The following is a 19,781-nucleotide window of genomic DNA, read 5'->3' on the forward strand; positions in this document are numbered from 1 at the left end:
TATCTGGACTAGTGGATCTTCCTGCCTCTGCTAGTGGCACTGATACTATGAGAATGTGGCAGCTAGTGGAGTAAGGCCTGGACAGGAAGTGCTTTGCCTTCTAATGGTGTTTTAAGGCCCATTTGAAGAGCAGATGCTTCTGCCAAGAGATGGAATTTATGTAGACATATCTGTACCCTGAGGTGAAAGCTCCAGCATTACAAGAGTAGAGAAATTCTACTGTCCTACTAGTCCTGATATGTAGCAATGAAATCCATACAAACCTCAGCACAAAACTGGACAGTGAACTTTGGTGATAGTCAGTCTTTTTCTCCTTTTCCAGTTTCACCAACCTTTTTCATTAAGATGCATATTCTTTGAAGATAAAAAAAACTAGGCACTGAAGAAGATGAAGTTTTTGTCAGCCTCACTAAGGACGAGCCATTCCTCAGGTGATTTTGAAAACCTCAATGCACGTATGTGTAGATGAATTGCAGTGCATTGCTCCTTCATGTACAATTCACATATGAGGAGCATGGCTGTGTCCTGACTGCCAAAAGTGTGCTTGCAGATGTGCACATGTGCAGCTACAATGTAATCAAAAGCAGGAGTGCATCCAAACAACTTCCAATATCCGTGGATGCTTGGGTATACTTATATACACACGGCCCATGTGAGCAAACATGCCTGGAAGTACAGATACTCCCTTTATTTCCTCCACTAACTGGAAAAAGGACAGGATCATTCACCTGCCAGTGGGAAGTGTATTGGGTTTGCCCAAATATGGAATGCTGACTGAAGGCAGCTCTACAGTTAGCAGGCAGCTGTGCATGTACTTGGCTGCTGGCTGGGGTTAGTCCACCACATCAATACTTCCTTGCCTCCTGTGGAATGAAAGAAATGCATATGTGGAGAGACCACTCACTTTGTTAATTGAATGGATCTGATTACACTATGTTGCTGGGGATGTTCAACTCTTGAGCAGTACAGGGTGTAGTTTATTCCAGGTCTCCTCAAAAGTCACTATATCTATCTTGTTTTCATAGATTTCAGATATCTCTCCTTAATGTGGAAATCTAGCTGTGGAAATAATTACTCTGCCCCACTGATACTTCCTTCCTTATTATACCATAGCCATCACAACAGGCCTAGCATTGGCCTGTTCCCTGGCAGGGTTTCTGTGATTTGTCATTGCTGAATCTCTGTGATTGAATGTGAACTTTTACTTGCATTTCTGTCAGCACTGACTCCATCCTTTCTCCAGCCCTTGGACCCTTCCTAGTGTTTCTTTTAGGCACATTCAGGTGCTCAAGCAGGGACAGGGTAGCACTCTGAAGCAAAGTCCTGGTGTCTTCTAATACAGGGAAAGACCAGATAATTAACCCTTCATGAAGTGATACTGGAGGACTCTGTGGCAGAGCAGAAGAGATCTTGAGGAGAAAAAGACATAGGAACTTTCTCTCTGAAAACTCTTCAAAAGTAAATAATGCATGGTAGCAGAACATGGAGCCTGTATCAGCCAGGTGATATGCCAGCTTACTGAATCCCAACAGGGGAGAGTGCTTCCGTCCATCTTCCTTTCCCTAGCAGAGCCATATTCTTGCTCCCTGCGGTTCCCTAATTGATTGCCTGTTAACGTGTAGCAGATGTGGGGGGGGAAAGGAGTAAGTGGAAATTTCTCTCACCCTGTCATCAGCTTGGGCTGGCAACTGAGGTACCAAAATGCTTTTATTCCTCAGAGAGATTCAAGTGTGCTGTGCCTGAGGGTGAGCAATTTCAGCTATGGAGCTGAAGGCTGAGCCCAAGGAAGTGGGCAGCAAACAGGTCTGCAGAGTTTGGTAGAGTCAAGAAAATGCACTGTTCCCAGGGCTCTGCTGCTGTGGGAGTGATATCCAAGTATAGCCCTGGGTGTGCAGAGGAAAGGATTTAAGGATCAAATGAAAGAGGAGGCAAGTGGCAAGAGCATTTCCAAAAGGAAAGCATTTCCATTATCCTGCAACTTTATTATATTCAGTAGCTGTTTGAAGCATCTAACAGAAAAAGTGAAACATCTTCATCCAGGCTGCCTAACACTGATGTAGGCTTTGCAGAAAGGATGCAGATGTGTATGTTGTATAACTGCTTTCCCAGTGTCCTAGTACCAAAATCTTGCCATGATTCAGTATGCGGGAGTGGCATTGACTCAATAGTTTGAGCACGGAGGTGGAGCAATGACCCCAGGACTTCCCAGATGCTCAAGAGATGGAATAGGTAAACTCATCATCAGGCTTTTGTGGTCTTGGACAAGCCACTTCCCTTCTCTGTCCTTGAGTATTGACAGGTGAAAAACTAATGAATACTATGACAGTACTTACTCTGCTGGCCTTACACGTGTATGCTGCCATGAAATGGGTCTAAATCTGTGCTGAGTTACTAAACTACTGCTGCCCTATCTAGATACCCCTGACCATGAAGCAGAGCTTCACATCAGGTCCCACTGCCAACTAGCCCTGCCACCTACCCCCGCTATAAATTACCCCGTGCCTATTACAGTTTTTTAAGCTGCATTAACTCACATAAAACCTGCATATCTTGAGGCAAGAGTATCTTGCAATGGCCTTTTGATTCCCTCTGCTGCTCTAGCAGCAGCAGAAAGAAGGGACATCCAAGCTGCAGACCTTCTTTAAGCATGATGACTTTTTTGCAGCTGACTTTCACTTGGCCAGCTGAGGCCAGGTTGTCATGGACAGCAAAAGGGCTGCTGCTTTTCAAATGATGGGGAGAAGATAGACTGAGAGCCAGCATGGACATGGCTGAATATCTCTGAGGTCACTAATATTGCTGTGTGGGAATTTTCTGTCAGTAGGATTTTTCAAAAGAAAAGTGGAATTTTTATCAAGTCAGATTTCCTCAAGAAAAATTTTGATGATAGGAGAAAAAAAAGAAGGCAGGAGAATCCAAACCATTGATTCCCTTCTAGCTGAAATGGAGTGTTTGGTTTTCCTGAGCTAGGACAGGAAGACAGGATCACCCAACACACCCTTAACCCGTCCCACAGATTATGGGGAAGCATCACACCTCTGTCCTTTCTTATGTTGTGTTACATTGCCCAAGGATCAAGGCCTGGAAACCTGTGTGGCATTTCCACTTTGCAGTGTTGGCAATGCTTGAGACAGAAAAATGAAAACCTGAGGTGAGATGAGAGAACACATCCCTGGGCTGCAGGTCTTTCTCTCTAAACATGGTATCTTGAACCCCAGGATTATATTTCCCGTGCTTTGAAGCAGTCAGAAATCCTAAACTGACCTGAAGCATTTTCAGTCTCAGCTAGGCTGACAAAATTTTAATCCTGTTTCTCTATCATTGTACTGTTTCATGGGATTATATTCTAGTAGCAGTTTGCATCTACCTCACCTGACTGTGAATATTGTGGAATGTGCAATCTAGTGCAGATAGGAGAGAATCTGATTTCAGACATGTTTAAGTGTGCTGCCATTGGTGCTCAAGAGAAGTCTGATTTGAAACGAAAGATTTCATACTAGTTGAATGTAAAGGAATGGGTCTGTTACCTAAAATATAGTTTTGGACGTTTATAAATAAAAGCTTTTTAAATTTCTGTTTCATGGAAATCCTAAGGAATCCTTTCATCCAAATTTAGACAAAGGCAGATACTGGATTTTTTTGCAGGATAGAAATTCTCAATCAAAGTCTATTCCTTCTCTTAAGAGTTTGCTCAGTAAGTAAAGCATTATGTATCAGTCAAATATATTGTCATTCTCTTTTGTTCATTAATTGTTACAACTAGTAGGTAGTTTTGCCTACTTTGAATATTGACTAATAATAGTGCTGTGTAACGATATGAGTCCTTCATTATTCAATATACTCATGACTATAACAACCTTGCATCTATTTTTCATCTTCAAATGGTGAAAATAAAGGCTATTTCTAAAATGACCCATTATTATAAAATAAAAACTCAAAGCTCAGCAAAACATTGGAGATTCAAAGAGACACATTTACCATCATCTTCTGGGTAGGAAAATTGTGTTAGGCAAAGTGTCTGCATCTGTGGATTTGCAGCTTGAGTCTTGCAAGCTTCAAGCTGAGTGGAGCAACAGAACTGCTGTGTTGGGATTTCTTTACACCAAGAAGGGGCTTAAAAGGTGGATATTGCAGCTCAGAAGACTTGTAGGGATTTATAACAGGCTTGTAATAAAGTCTTCTAGGGCTTTCTGGTTCTTGTTGTGGTGCTTGGAGTGGCTCCTAGGAAGAGGAGTGGTTGACAGAGGTTTTCCTGAGCAGAAGAGTGTTACAATCCACACTCACAAAGGAGGTTTTGTGTCCCTACAGTAGCATCCACATCAGCTGGGCACTGTCCTGTCCTTCTGTCCTTCTCAGAAATGTCCCTGCCACTTTTCAGGTGGGAGTTCACAGCTTTCCAAAAACTTCTAAAGCTTACCCAGGGTAAGTGCAGTATTTCATGATCTGGTGCTTGACTGCTGCTTACTATTCACAGATCAGTTGAATCTAAAAAACCGTCTTCAGTGCAACCTCAGCTCTATTAACCTAGTGTTTTCTGTTTGCCTCAGTACATCTGTACAGCGAGCTCTGTGCAGAAGGATCTTTTCTGTGGAAGTTCTGTAAAATATTTCTGTGCCTGAAACCCTATAGAAAAATTTGCTGCTGATAGGGAGCCCCAGAACCCCCATCCTGCATGCTTGTGCAAGCAGGAGGCTGATTTGAGTGAGGTTTTGTGAAATGTCCAAGCCTTCTTTTGTGAGCAGGAGGCAGGTGTGCCGCCCTGAGGAGGCAAACAGTGCTGGTGTTACGCCTATATGTATCCTGTTTTCCTTGTAGCATCATTTGAATCCTTTTATTTGAAAGCTGAGGCTTAAAAAATAACCCTTCTTACCTCATGCATATCACTGAGAGATACTCCTCTGATTTTCACAAAGTACCTCTCCTCACACCAGGGCTTGAGCTGTGATGCCTCAGCTAGAAGGACTAATTGAAGTGAAGAGCAATGAAGAAGAAACAAGAAAAAGCAAGATGGGCTTTTTTTAGCAATCAGAAGCTGAAAATTATTTAAGGACTTTATTGTCTATTTTGATCCAGTCTTTCCTGGGTTTCCTTGCAAAAAGGCTTTCTAGAAAGGTAGAACCAGCAACAGGGAGTAGCTTGTGTCCCCAGTGCTGTACTGATTTCAAGCTCTGTTCCCCTGAGACCCCTATCCCTAATTTAAGCAGGAGATGGGTGGGATTTTCTGTGCTCCCCAAGCTCAGGGAGGCATTCTTGTCTTCCCAGTCAATCCTGTTCCAGAGAGGTAGGGTGCATATAGGGTCTCTTGAAGTTTTGGTGTACAATTTTCTCAGGTGCTACTGATTATATGTGCACTAAAAAATACGTTCCAAATTGTTTAACAGTCAGAGGTCTCATTTTGCAGACAATAGGGTAGTTTTGCAGTTCTCCAGCATAAAGAAGCATGATCTATCACTTTAATAGTCCTTTGCTGTTTTGTAGCATCTCTCATCTAAGGGCTTTAAAGTACAGTTACACCTTATTGAATAAAGACTCACAATCTCTCCAGAAGGTAGGTTTGGTGTTCATTTCATTTTGCAGATGAGCAAACTAGGACATGGTGAGGAAGTGATTTGACCTCCAAGGTGATATATGAAGGCTTACAAGAAATCCAAACTCGGATCTGTTCACCTACCACTTGATTACCATTTTTAAGGTAAATCTTGTGCCATAGCATTGCCGAGGTTCTACCATTTTTAAGATCAAATGTAACTATTTTCTAAGTAAAGGAAATCTCTCTAATAAGCAACAGCTCAAAGCAAGGCCTTGTCTATTGAATTATCCCCTTTTTCCTCCCCTTCCTTCTGGGGCACATAATCTACAGTTCATGACACACAGAGACTTCACTCATGTTTTGTAGTTGCATACAGAGTTGTCCATGTCTGTGTGCACCTTTGTGTGCTGACACTCTTCTGCAGGACTTTGCAGCATGCCCAGCTGCTGCAGTGAAGGGAAGCTCTCTCCGAGGCCCCTGTGCTGGCAGCTGGGCTGGTGATGTGACTGCCAGCCACTGGGAGACTGTTGGAATTTCGATGAGTTAATCTCATCACTTTATCACAGGGCACTTACAGAAATTACAGGGAGCTGTGAGCAACTCACTGTGCTGGCAGCCAGCCCCAGGACCCATAAAAGAAATTGAGACACAAAAAAAAAAACCAAAAAAAAAACCTGAGAACTCTGGTAAACTTTGGAAATGACAGTTTTTTTTCTGGTCGAGTTCTGCTTGGGTAATGCTGATTGTGCCTTCCCTAGTGATGCCCCTGCTTTCTGCAGTAATGGCAGGCATTGCCCCCAGCTGTGGCTCTCAATCTCTGCAGTGCACAGCATCTTTTGGGGCCTGATATAAAACTCCCAGTGCTTAGGCTCCTCTGAGGCTCCTTTAGCAATCACAATCCCAGCACAGACGCGTGTTTGAGAGCTGCTTATTCGAGCTGCACATGGAGTGTGTACATGGTAACCAGTACCTACACATCTCTGACACTCTCCCAATTAGTTGTGGTGTAGGATTTGTAGACTCTTTCCAGTCTATGCTTGCCAAAGGATCCAGGGAATAGAGGCATGGGGAAGCCTGGGGATCTGCTTGACGCTATAGAGGGACCTTGAGCTTCCAGATGAGAGCTGTCACTGTCTCCCACTGCTGTAAAGGCTCAGCGTCCTTACTGTAGTGTCACTATGTTAGGGGGCAAATTTTTGGCTTTTGGACCACAAAACATGAAATCTAGTATCTCTCCAGAGCTCTGATCATGTCTTTGGTCAGAAAGGTTGGCATTCAAACAAAGGCAAAAAAAAGTGAGACTGTGTCTGAGATTTTTCCCAGGTTTGCTCCTGCTCTATTCCTTCCTGTGCGGGGCACAGCAAGTATCTGATCATGAGATCAAGGCCACCATACTCATGGGTCTGTAATGTGCTGGAGCTCTGTGTCTAGAACAGGAATTGGTTTATTACCTTGAGATCTAGCTTGAATCTCAATTTCCAGCTCTCTGAGAATGTTGATACATGGCTGGCTATTGAAATTCAGATGCTGCACAATGACGAAATACAGCCTGAGTGGAAGCAACTTGTGCAGCACACTCTGTTCTTGCTGACAAACTGCATTTGGGGGCAGATGAGCAGTGGTGAGAGGAATGGGGTGGCTGGGCTGAAGCTTAGGGGAAGTTGCAAGTCTTATGACAAAACAAGAAGCAAGAGGAAGAATGTTTATAGCTAGTAGGCTGAACACCTTTAGGCTTTGGGAGTTGGGTGCTCCTGGGGTTTCACTCAGCATGGGCCAAGAATAATGAGATAAATCAAATGGTGCTTTCTTTCTTTTGATTCTGTGCTTTGTTTTTCCACTCAGAAATCCAAGGGGCTTTCCAATAGCTTAGTGAACCCCAAGGTCTATTAACCACTCCCAGAGATTGATATGTTTCAGATTGTTGATCTTTATTTAGAGGAGGGAAGGTCTTGCACAAAACACAAAAATCCATTACAAAAGTAGGAATAGAAATCAAGTCTTGTCCCAGTATTACTAAACTGTGAACTATACTTCTAATCTGATGCTATACAAAGTCCATATTGTGTGTTCTCTCAGCTCTTACCTACACTTCTCCCTACAGGTCTGATTGAACTCTCAAACCTCAGTTTCCTACTCTAAATCATTAAACCAGCTTTTCTGTTGTTTCACCCATGTAGAGCTTAGGTACCTTTTTCAGTGCTGCCTGATTTACCAGTAACTAGACTGCCTTAAATGTGTTGTCATTGTCAATGCATCAGTGCCAAGTTTAGATTTCCAGTCCAGCTCCTCAGCAAACATTGCCCAGCCCTCTTCAGAAACATCAGCTCAAAGTGAATGGCAGGATTCTGTTTGTTGTCTTCTAGTACTAAGTAATTGTTGTCTTATACTGTGATCCAGCATAATTCCACTTACATCCTTTTATCAGACCCTTGCATCCCTGTTTTGGTTATATTTTGGCTTATAATAAAATATGATGTGATTAAAAATAAATTTGGGGTGCTTCTTTCTAGTTTTGTCTTATAGGCAGTGTTGAGGGGTGATCATAAATAAAAGGGAATGAGGAAAGTGGGAAGGGGGAAAGAATCCTGTGCAGAGGATGACAGCAGGTACACAAGGACTAATAAAATAAAAATGTAAAGATTGCACAGAGAACCCATGTTCATTTTACAGGACATGTTACTCACCTTTCTCAATGCAGACCTATTGCTTCCTTGCTACCTGTAGTATGCCAGCTGGCAGGAGGAAGCAAAGGAGAAAATGCTGTCTCTGAGCTCCCTGGTTGCCCAAGCAGGACAAGAAAGGGCAGGTGACATCCATCCCACAGACATGGAGCAAGACTGGCAGCAAGGGAAATTCTAGTAATGACTGAACTGCTCCCACTCTCATCCCTGGACTTCAGGGAGCAGCCCAGGTTTCAAGGGGTGCAGCACAAGGGATGATGACATGCCTGGAGGACACGTGCCTGAAAGCCCAGCACTGCTGTCATCCCCTTGGCTGGGTCAGCAGGGTAGAGTCCCAGAGGATGTGTGTGTAAGTGAATGAGCAAACATGCAACATTTACAGACTGATGGTGATGGAAATATCTGGGCACTGCAGCCTATCCATGGGGAGAACATGATTCCTGGGTGACCATGTCTGTGTTTGCTTTCAGGGAATATTGAGTACAGCTGCCCGGCCACCAATGAGTGTGAGATCACGAAACGGAGGCGCAAGTCCTGTCAGGCCTGTCGCTTCATGAAATGCCTCAAAGTGGGGATGCTAAAAGAAGGTAAGACAGAGACAGAATAAAAATTTTCTCTGTCCCAACAGTGCCAGGGATTCCAGACCTTGCAGAATCTCCCAGGCTAACTACATGCTTGCCCTCTTTGTGTTTCTGAATGTATCTTTCTACAGGCTGTGTTAGAGAGTCAGGATGGGCAGTGACCAAGGGGGCAGTCCAGAGAGGACAGTGGTTCTAGTCAGGGCTCTTGTGCTCTGTTATTAAACAACTGGAAACTGGTAGTGCCAGGCCCTTTCCTTTCCCAAAGGAACCCTGGGCTGGAGGGTGTTTCTCTTCTTGCACTCTCGTAATTTTTTGGTGTTGAGGAGGAGAGGCTCTCATTGCTAGGTTGGCAGCTCTTCATAAGGGAAGGATGGAGTTAATTCATAGCTGTGGCACAGTGTGCAATGAAAGTCTGCCTGTATTACCGCTCAGGAGACTTTCTGAAGATGGTTGGTAACACAGGTTTGTCTGGGAGCTGTGGGTCCCCTGCTCTGCATACTCAGGCTGTGTTTTGCTCAGCCTATTGATCTGTTCAGCACTCTCTGAGCAGTGTTCAGCTTCTCTCCTGTGCTGTTTTTCCTCCCACACCCTCCTTTTCAATCCTTGTCCATTCAAGAGGAACCACAGGGAATTCAGTGGCAATTAAACACATTCTTATGGATTGACTTTAAAGGTTTGTTTCCCTTGGGTCCCTCTGGGAAAGGCAGTGAGGGGAGGAGGGGAAAGAAGGAGAAACACTGCACATAGCCTCTGCATCACTATGCCAGCAGAGCGAGGTCCTCTCAGCTAACCACAAGAAGCAGCTGTGGTTATGCACGAGTCCTGTATGCTGGAGCCAAGATGCCAGCATACAACTTTCTTCCAGGTCATAACATCACAGCAGCTGGTATTAAATTGTACAATGTCAGTTGGGTGTGTATTGCTTCTCACTAGAGCTCTCTCATTTCTTGAGAGGCAGGTTGATGGCAGCCAGTGTTGTTAAGAATGTAGATTAGACATTAAACCCATTTTGTTCTTTGATGGATGTGTAGTTTCTGAGGTTAAATATCTTTCTTTTAGAGCATACCAGTTACCACGGGAGGAGATGCAAGCTTCTGCAGTTTGGCCCTTCCTGACCTAGGTGTAGAGGTGGAAGGCTCAGAGCATCTTGATCTCCTACTGGGAGGGAGGCACCTGCTTTGTAGTTAGAGACCACTGGAAACCTGCTTCTCTTCATGTGGTAGTTCAGGGAGGGGATGTATCCCACTACCCACTAAAGCCAATATACGCTGGTGACACTGGCTTTAGTGGCAGTGCAGGTTGTTAATGCACTGTAGCCTATTCATATGAATCCCACAAACAACCTTAAATGCCTGTAGTGGCTCCAGGCATTCTGCAGAGCAGCTGCACAGGTTCAGGCTTGCTGGCTGCCAGTGTCTGTGCTGTCCTGCTTCTGAGCAGTTGAGGCTCTTGGAGCTGGCAGCTGGGGGAGCAGTCACAGGAGGCAGTGCTGGTGTGCTGGCTGTGTGGTCAGGGCATCTCTGCTTCCAGTTCTGGGAGTTCAGCACTGTTCAGAGTAGGGTCCTGTGAAGGGTTTTATGTCTTAGCCTCCAAGTTCTGTGAAAACAGTTAACTCCTTCCAGACCAGAGTTAGTCTGGAAAGCAGTGTAAATTCACTCGTACCCCATTGTGCCTGAACTCCCACACCCTGTGGGATACTACCTGTGGCAAACTGAAATTTGACTCTATGGCTGCTTTTGTGCTGAAGTGTATTAAGTTATTCATATAGGGATTGATCAGGCATCATTAAAGTCACTGGGGAAGAGTGGTTTGCTATTGATGTTAGTGTATCTATGATCCTGCCCATAATATTTAGAGCTGTGGAAAATACAGCATAAAGATTTATTGATAGCAATGGGATACAAGAGCACATGATAATATTAAGAAGAGCAGAGGAGACTACCCTAGAAATCTGCAAATAGGGGTCCTGTGTCCTAACAGAGAGTGGTCAAGTGATGTTGGGCAGGCATCTTTTTTTCTTTCTTTTGCTCAGTATCCCAAGCTGAGAAATAAGGGTCATACTGCTTTGCTTTGCAAAATAATTGTGAGGACCAATTAGTTAACTTTATGTGAAGCTTGGTGGAAGCACAAAGTATTGGTATACAGAACTCAATCAATATACATCTTTAAAAGCCAAATCCAAGAAGGGAGAAAAATGGTGTCACATCATTTGGTCTCCACAGAGCCAAGAGTTTCTAGAAAGAACAAATCCATAATTGTTTGAATTGCTCAAAATGCAGAATTGACAAGGGATTTCAGATTAGAAAAGGTTCAATGGTCTTTTCCATCTCCGATCTGTCGTCCTATTAGCTCATCCATCCTTTTTCTCTGCCAAGGCACAAGTGTTCCCAACTGTACCATTCTAGTAGTTTAACTGTTTTTAAGAATCCCTGATGTTTTGGTTTCCCCAGAGAGCCTATTCTGCAGTCTCCAAACTCTCATTAAGACAAGAGGTCTCTTGATATTTGGGTTATGATTATTTTCCCTTTTAATAGATCCCCTTTCTACTTTTCCTTGGTGTACCTCTCTCATCATCCCTGGGTTCATGCATGGCAGAAGGTTGCTAAGCCATGTTCTCTGTCCTGCTTGATTATCAAAAGCTTGGAGAAAAGCAGTCTTTTGGTTAAAGGCAAGATCTAGAAATCAGTTCTTCTCTTCAGTTTTCTCCTTAATGTCCTTGGGCAAGCCACTGGGCTTGTAACTCAGTGGGGATATTTCTGGGTAAAGCAACTATGCTTTTGCTCAAGAAGAATATGATATTCCATGAGTAATTAGTTAAGGGCTTCATTATTTTTTCTCATTTTCCTGATTATTGTTGCCATACATGATGCCATCTCCTGCCTGTTGGGCATGTGGCTTTACCTTGTTCTAGAAGCAGAAGGCAACAGTACTCAAAGATGGCAAAAAACAAACAACCATGACTTCAAGGTCTGCTTTGCACTTGAAATGCTCAGCTTGATGCTGCAGGAGACTTGAATCGTCCACTTGGGGACTGCATATAAGGGTCACCAGACATCTCTTCTCCCTGCGCAGGCTGCAGCTGCCGCAGAAAGCTGTGAATGCAGCCCTTTAAGATCCAGGGAGACTGGCCCTGACATAGACATGCAGGTTATTCAGGCAATGCTGAGTGAATGAGGATCAGGGCAGGAAGAGAGCCAGTGGAGCAATCAATAGGTGTCTCAGATATCCAGGCCACTTTCTTTAAGAGAGCTCTGATCAATGTATTGCAACAAGGGAACTGCACGGACACCAGAGCTTTGCTGTCTCAGGTTCTCCTGGTGTGGTGCTGCAGAGCAGGCAAGACTCACTGGGGAAAGTGGCAAGCAGAAAGCTCTGCCCATGGAGCCCAGCTGGCTCAGATGTCTGAAGTGTTGGCCTGTCTGGCTGTCTGTCTCTCACTTTCCCCTTCCATCTGGAGTGTGCCCCGAGGGAGCATTAATTAGCCCTAGCAGGCTCTATAGGAACCTGCTGAATCTCAAGTCCAGCATTCCAGCAGACTCCAGTCCCGGTGTTCTTGTAGGGATGCACTGTCCCCAGAAAATCTGTGCTCTGCTGCTCTTTGCCTTGCTGCACCACCAGCCTGCAGGCAGTGGAGATGGGCATCTTCCCAGCTTTGTCTAGTAGAATTGCATATCCCTCTGCTCTGCAAAAATCAGGGAAACCAGTGATACTGCTCACCCCAAATGGGGAAGATTATGTCTGGTGTGGGGGGATGGCCAGTGCAGGAAAAGTGTGCCCTGCAACTTGCAGTGGAGAGGCATTGCTCAGAGCTGGGAATCCTGGGGTTGGTCCAGCCCATGGCCTCTCTTTGCTCCCATCGCTGTGTCTCTTGTGCCTCCAATGACTAAGTGTAGTTCTTTAACTGTGGGCCCTACAGAGTAGATGTAGACCTTCCTGATTTCTGGAATGATAGACTGAGAAATTTCAGCAGTTTGGCTGCTCAAAACTCTTTTAAAAACTCAATATACCTTGTCAGCGTTAGGAAGAATATACCCTTGCCATTCATGCTCTAGCCACCCATAAACTTTCTGTTGTACAGCAATTTGTTTGTCTTCAAGAGGCAGATGTAATTTCAGATGGCATGGTGCTTGTGTATGTGGGCTTAGAGGATTCATTTTGGACTTTGGTTGGCTGGTTAAATATGACGTCACAACTTTGCCCTCCACACCTCTGCTGCCTCTCTGAACCTGGGGCACCCCAAGTCCTCCAGAATCTGTGGCAACTCCTCTTCTCTGACCTTGGTATCTGTAGGCCTGTTTCTTCTGTATTTTCTCATGCCTCTCTCTCAGCTTCTACCCCTTCTTGAATTTGTTATCGTAGAGGCACCACCAGCATTGCTGAGCTTTGGGCAGTGGTGGGTCCATTTTGGAGCTGTCTGGAGTGGACATAGGGGCAGTTTCTGATGTCTTCTCACAGAAACCATCCCTGCAGTCTCCTGCTACAAAAACCTCGTTACATAGATGAAGTACTGCCCATGAAAGGAAAATGTTCTGAGATCATCAGAAGAGGGATGGGGATAACAGGTGAATTGCAATGAATCAAGGCCTCTCATTATAGAACTCATCTTTGGCTGGAAATGACAGACAGGCAAGTGGAGGAGAGGCAGCCACACCAACGAGAATAGACTGGCTGTTGTCTGTCTGTTTGGCCCTTTCTCTTGTGGAAGCTCTGCAGAACTTTTTCTTCAAAGGATTGTATTGTTTCTAAAGCTGTGTTGTTCCCTGTTCTGTGCTGGCACATCTGCAGAGACCCAAATAGAGCATAAACAGTTCTGAAAAGGAAGCAAAGCTGGGTCATGAAATGCTTTTCATGAAGTGCATGCACATGCAATTGTGTCACATCACAGCAGAAAACCACACAGCAAAGAAAATGTCTGTTAAAAAAAAATCTCATCCAGGCATTGAAAAGCATTGATTATTCCCCCAGCCTTTGAGTCTTCTTTTCCTTCTTAATGGAAGTAATGTATACTATGTTGCTAAAGTTGTCCTCTGCTCCCTGCCAGGGCTGAGACTTGTCTCCTCAGAGTCCTGCTCATGACGGAGTCCTAAGTGCAACTTTCTGGGATGTATGAGTGGCTTCTGCCCAGTTTCTTGCAAACATCACTGACCGGCTTCCAAGAAAGAGAGCAAAGACTGAAAGGACCCTGGGGATGTGTCCAGTGATAGACCAGATATACCTTATTTCAGAAAGTAGAAGATAGGAGTTTGCAGGAGTACATGCACTGCACGTGCTAAAAGCAGGAGAGGGGGTTCCTCAGATAGGAAACCTGCCCTGTATGAGGTGTTTTACCCCACTCTGAATGTCTTTGAAGGTAAGTTGTCCTCAGGCCTTGCCTCCTGGCTCTCAAGAATCACCTTTGTGTGGTGAGGGTGAAGTCTACAAATAAAAGGAAGGAAGGTAGAAGGATGTGTAATCTTGATCTGGGTGCACAAAAGGGAGGCTTTTTAACAGCAAGGGAGAAGTTAGGCAATTATCCAGTAAAGACATGTGATTTATCTCATCTGCATGGCTCTCTTTCCTCCCAAAACTGTTATGCTGTAGTAAGCTCAGGTACAACCATTCCTTGCCCAGGTTTTGTTCCTTTGCTCCCAATGCATTTCAATAAGAAACACTAGAGAACATTCAAAAATTGAATTCAACAGGGAACCCAAATTCTATGCTACAAATCTCCCAAGCTCTTGGACTTCTATCTGTCTAATATAATTTCTGATGTAAAGTTTGCTGGAATGTGCGATACTGACACTGCAGCACTAGGCAGTGAAACAGGCAAGAGAAGTCTACAGAAGAGAGTCACAAAGTTCATTCAGCTCATCTTCCTGTTCCCTTTTCCTTCCTCTCCCTGGTGTCTTTGGGAATACCCTGCCTCCCAGAAACTTGCAATAACCTGGTAACCCTTGTATTATCTAGTGCCTGCATCTCTGTGAATGCTGGAGGTAATCCCCACTTCCAAGATGGTGAGACTGTAATCTCCAAATTTCAGAAGCAGCTATCTCTTAAATCCATTTCCTCTTCAAGACCCTGGCTGATTAGGAAACCCTGTACTCAGTGGAATTGCCCTGGTGTTTATTCCTAACTCTTCAGTTTCCCTTACCGGCTGCTGATGTCATAAATTTTTCACAAGGAATAAAATCTGTCATCCCGGACAGACTTGGCTGTGTGATGTTGTAAATTTGATGCGGTCATGTCATATCTGAGCAAGGGATTCCAAGCACTGGCGACTTCAAACCGCTTCCACTTACAACTTTGCCTTCATCTTCTACTAAAATCCAGATAACTGAATCAACAGCAGCGCTCCTTTTCAGCAATGTAACCAAATGGAGGGCGCTTAATTTCTGTTTTCAAGTGAAAGAATCTCTCAATGGAGCAAAGTGCTTCCAGCAGCCTCTCCCTCCTGCCCCCATTCCCTCTTCCAGACCATGTGTTCTCAAAAAGATATTTGATTTCAGTGAAAGCTCAGCTGACATCCCTGCAATATGCTTGGGCTCCTGCTTTGTGCTTCCTGGGAAGGATGAGGGCTCCTCCGGGGACCCTGGGTAATTGGGTTAGTGGCCAGCTCATGTCAGGAAATTAAAAGGTAGCCCCGATCAGGTTGCTGCTGTGTGCAATTTAATGGCTTTGTATTTATAGAGTACTCTGCCTCCAGCCGCTGCCAGATATATCACTATTGGAGGTACCCAAATGAAAAACGAGAATGAAAAAATGATTTTTCTTTCTCTAAAATGTCTTTGTGCTTAAAAACAGACAGGCAACCCCCTGTCCTTTGAAATGGGATCTCTGGGAGCAGTGAGTGGCATCTTGATGACTCTATCTTCCACACCCAACTATTTTCCAAGGCATAAATTGAGCATTTGCAATGTAGCTGGAGCTGAGTTGTGACAGAGAGCATGTGCTGCCTTTGGCAGGTTGATGGTAATTCTCCAAAGAGGAGGCTTCCAGCAGATGGGCTGTTCACAAATTGTACATTGGGCTGAGTGCACTTGGTGTCTGTTTTCTGGACATAAAAATGGCACATCCAGGGCCATCCCTACACCTTCTCCCTTATCTAATGGATTATGAATCTGTTCAATTTGGTTCCTCTCATTCATTTTAATTTTGTGGTTCTTACCACACCTAACTAGATCTCCATTCTTTTAAACATTGAAGTCCAGGTTCCATCAATATACATCTAGGTGGGTTCAGAGAGGCATCACCTCTACATAGGTTTAAAATAAATACTTTGTGTATTCTGTCACCAAAACTGTGCTTAGTGCTCTTATAATATGCACAGAAAAGAGAAAGCAGATACAAACTGCAACAACCATCCTGGGATTTTTAGAACCCAGCCATTGTTCTAGAAGCTTTTAAGCAGTTTTGACAACATAGCAGGTAAGATTCTTCAATGTAAGCAAGAATGGGATGGGACTGAATATATGCCTCAATGCTCTACAGTAGCTTTAGGCATGTGCCTCTGATAACCTGTGTGCACCAGTGACTCAGCTCTGCTGAGATTCTCAATCCCTTTCCCTGACTCACCTTTGAAGACTGTGCCAGCTCTTGACCTGCAGGGTATCCTGAGAGGATCTTTATTCAGGACTTCCTGGCTCAACTGTGCCAATTTAAGAATTCAATAAGTGGACAGTAGTTCTTAGCATTAGAAAAACCACTGCTGAGGTGAGGACTTGAGGAGATGCTTCAAGGCTCAAGCAGAGCAGCTGTTAGAGGCTGGACAAAGCAGAACATGCTGTGTAGGTGGGTCTAACTCCTGTCCTCTGTGGATCTCCATAACAAGTAGACCTCTTTCCATGTCGTGGTGGGGTTTCTCCACTGTGTCACATATAAAAAATTGTTGTTCTTGATCCATACTTATGCTCCTCTAGCTGTTCTAAAATCTGCTCCACTGAAATACATGAGACAGAAAACTGGACTAGAGGTAGCACTGGTTTCACCCTACAGGGTTTCTCTTGGTAGTCAGTGAAGAGAAGTATCTGTCATGATGCCTCCTCAGGTAAGTGTCTGGCCAGTGAGCTGCATGTGGAGGTGCCCTTTTCTCTGTTGTGGGTCAAGGGAGCCCAGATGCACAGAAGGAGCTATCAAAGTCTAAAGTAAGGTGAGTTAAATCACACCTAGGGCAGCAGGTTCCTCTAGGCAGCAAATACTGCTTTGGGGCTTTATTTCTGAGTTCTACCTCTTGGAAAATCAGTGGGACTGAGGCTTTGCCATCTTTTAGGTCCTGTTGTGAAAGGCAGCCTTGGTCTTTTCCTAGCAGGCATGTGCCTGCATCTGTTGCTTTTGCACAGTGCTCCTCAGCCCTCTGCTGTGCAGGCAGGTATTGTGGTATTGTGGCCATGGGTGACATAACCAATACAGCTGCTGACCTGCTTCAGACTGTTTGGAGGGCTGGGAGGGAAGCAGTCAGAGGAGAACATTTGCATGGACCATGGATACAGGGTGAACACATGGGTGTGGGGCTTATTACAGAGAGGTGTTGCAGAGAACAAGGTACTGAGGTATTCTTTATTCCCATTTGCCCTTGAGGCCCTTTTTAGTTCCTGAGTTTCCAGAGGGAGCAAAGGTGAGGGAGCAAAGTGAGAGGGGCTCAGCAGGAGAAGAAAGACTTACATTTGAGAGACAGCAGTGGCTGGTGCTGCAGACAGCCCTGCAGAGCTGGCAGCCATGCAGCTGGCACTGGCAGAGGAGAAGGACTGGTCTGAAGCTGTGTGGGTTCCACCTGACTCTGTATGCTTTGGACCAACTGTTTGGGACGTGCTGCTTGTGTTTCTGTGTGTGAGGAGCTGACACCTTGTGTCCTGCTCCAAGGCATCTGGGAGCCTCTGGCACCAGGTATCATCAGGTATCACAGGGCTAACCTGTCTCTCTGCATCCAGGGACTCTTCAGTCAGCCTGACAGTGAAGGAACTTTCCTACCTGACTAAGATAACCCTGAAACCATCAAAGGTGGAAGAGGCTGCAGCATCCTACTTGAACTGATCTAATTTCTCTGTAGGCTCTTGAAACACAGGAGGTGGATTTTCATCTCCACTTCCCCTCATCCCCAGGACAGTTCTTCACCCTCTCTTTCCAAGTGTAATTTCCAGGTTTGGTCACCTGCACCAGGCTAGTCACTAGGCTCTTCTGGTGGTGCTGATTTGTGACCCTCAAGTTGCTTTCCTGTATTTCAGATGAGTTGGGTAATCACATCAGTCACCTACCAAAAGACTCTCTAGGGCCTGGCCTCTTTTTGCCACAATGTTAGAGCCTAATAGTATAAAGGGATCTTTTCTCATGCCCAAGCTGGAATCTGAGTAACAGAAGAGAGCCTAGTCAGTTTGCAGCCTCTCCATTCCTGTTAGGCAGAGATGCTTTTCCCTGTAGTCTATTTCTTTCTCCATCTTGGCAGACCTGACTTTTAATGGTCATCTCTGCTTGCTGTTTCCTTGATAGGCTTCCTCCTGGCTCACTCATCCCATTACCACATGCTGTTGTCTCTCCTGAAGTTCTGAGCAGAAAGGAAGAGGGAAATTTCGTAGGAGACACTTTGGATACAACCCTTCTCCCTTCCTTTCTTCTCTGCTTTTAGCCCATACTGGCTTCCTTGGCCAGTAGTAACCCATGTACTGCAGCTCCTGGAGACAGGTGCTCTGCTAGCTACAGAGCACCACCCCAGCTCAGACCCTGGGAGAGCAGTGTGGAAACTGCAGCTCAAGGATTAGGTGGGCAGTGGACACAGAACCTGGCTAGTGTATCAGGGAAGCTCAGCAAAACCTGAGCATGCCCTTTTGCTTCCTGGCCAGCACTTGCCCTGTGTTCCCTTTGGTTGTGTCCTTCTTGGTCTAGACACATATTGTACCATGCAAACCCTGTAGCTTGGCTCCTCTGTTAGCTCTTTTGGCAAGATAGATCTTTCTGTTCCTATCAATCCATGGCCATGTGATAGGACTCGATGGAAAGTGAGGTGAGGCTGGTAATTTGACACGACAGCTGATATTGGGCCTTGACTGCATTTCCCACTGGCCAGGGCTTAGCTTCACAGAGCTTTTAAGGGTATTTTTAGTCCCCAGAAAATAAAAGAGAAACTAAACCTGACTCTGTGTGCTGTCGCCTCTGCCTACTCGGCTATTTTTACTTCCGACAGTCTCGGCCTGGGTCCAGCTTTTAAAAAAAGATGGAATTATTTTACTTCCATTAAGAAAAAAACCCCAAGGCCTGATGTTATCAAGTCGGTAAGGGGACATCTGATCCCAAAGTTGTCGGGCAGACGTCTCTCCAAGGGGCATGTCAGAGAAGTGCAGGGAGCTGAACGATCAGCAGATCAGCTCTCCTTCTGCAGAGGCTTGGTGCTGGCACAGACCTCTCTGCCAGAGTGCTTGGAACACGAGTGGCACCCACAGGACACTTAGAAAACTGACATCCCTGCCCCGGCAGGATGCTGAGCTGAGAAGTCCTGCACAAGTCCTGGCCCTGCCCTCCTCCCTGCAAGGTCAGAGGGGCTTGGGCAGGCAGGGGAGCAGAGAACAAGCTGTGGGGGAGCTGGAACTCAGCTCCTGGGGCATACACCAGGGTCAGCTCCATAGCTAGGTCAGATGAGGAGGACTTCTATGCAGCATTTCTCAAAAGGTAACAAAATTGAATGAACAGCAGCAGTTTATTGCCATACAGGGGAATGGGAGGATAGGGCATGTGTCCAGAATAGAGAGCCTTAATTTGAAGGAACTGCCATCAAGATAAGTTATCAAAGAGTGGTGCTTTCCAAACTTTGTCCTATACTGTTGATCTCAACTCCTTGCTGACACAAAGGGGGGTCAGGAGTGCCTGTGGCAGTGACATTTTTGTGGGATGAGTGTCTTCTCTCCTTTGAACTGGCCAGTTGTGATTGATGTGAGCAGAGGGTTTGTGCAGGAGCTTTAGTTTGCTGTTGTCTTGTTGTGAGGCCGCAGTACCAAATCCTGTGTAAGTCTTCAGTATGGACAGCTG

General features: G+C 45.2%; 1 protein-coding gene across 2 annotated transcripts in view; it reads left to right on the top strand.

The window, feature by feature from the left end:
* Positions 1–19,781, top strand: part of ESRRB (estrogen related receptor beta) — a 123,969-nt gene that overhangs the window by 87,063 nt on the left and 17,125 nt on the right. For both annotated transcript variants that reach the window (XM_036384654.2, XM_036384653.2), the window contains exon 3: positions 8,682–8,798. In XM_036384654.2, coding sequence (XP_036240547.1) covers positions 8,682–8,798 — 117 coding nt within the window. The remainder of the gene's footprint in view (positions 1–8,681; positions 8,799–19,781) is intronic.

This window comes from Molothrus ater, chromosome 6, assembly GCF_012460135.2.
Source record: "Molothrus ater isolate BHLD 08-10-18 breed brown headed cowbird chromosome 6, BPBGC_Mater_1.1, whole genome shotgun sequence".
Lineage (NCBI taxonomy): Eukaryota > Metazoa > Chordata > Aves > Passeriformes > Icteridae > Molothrus > Molothrus ater.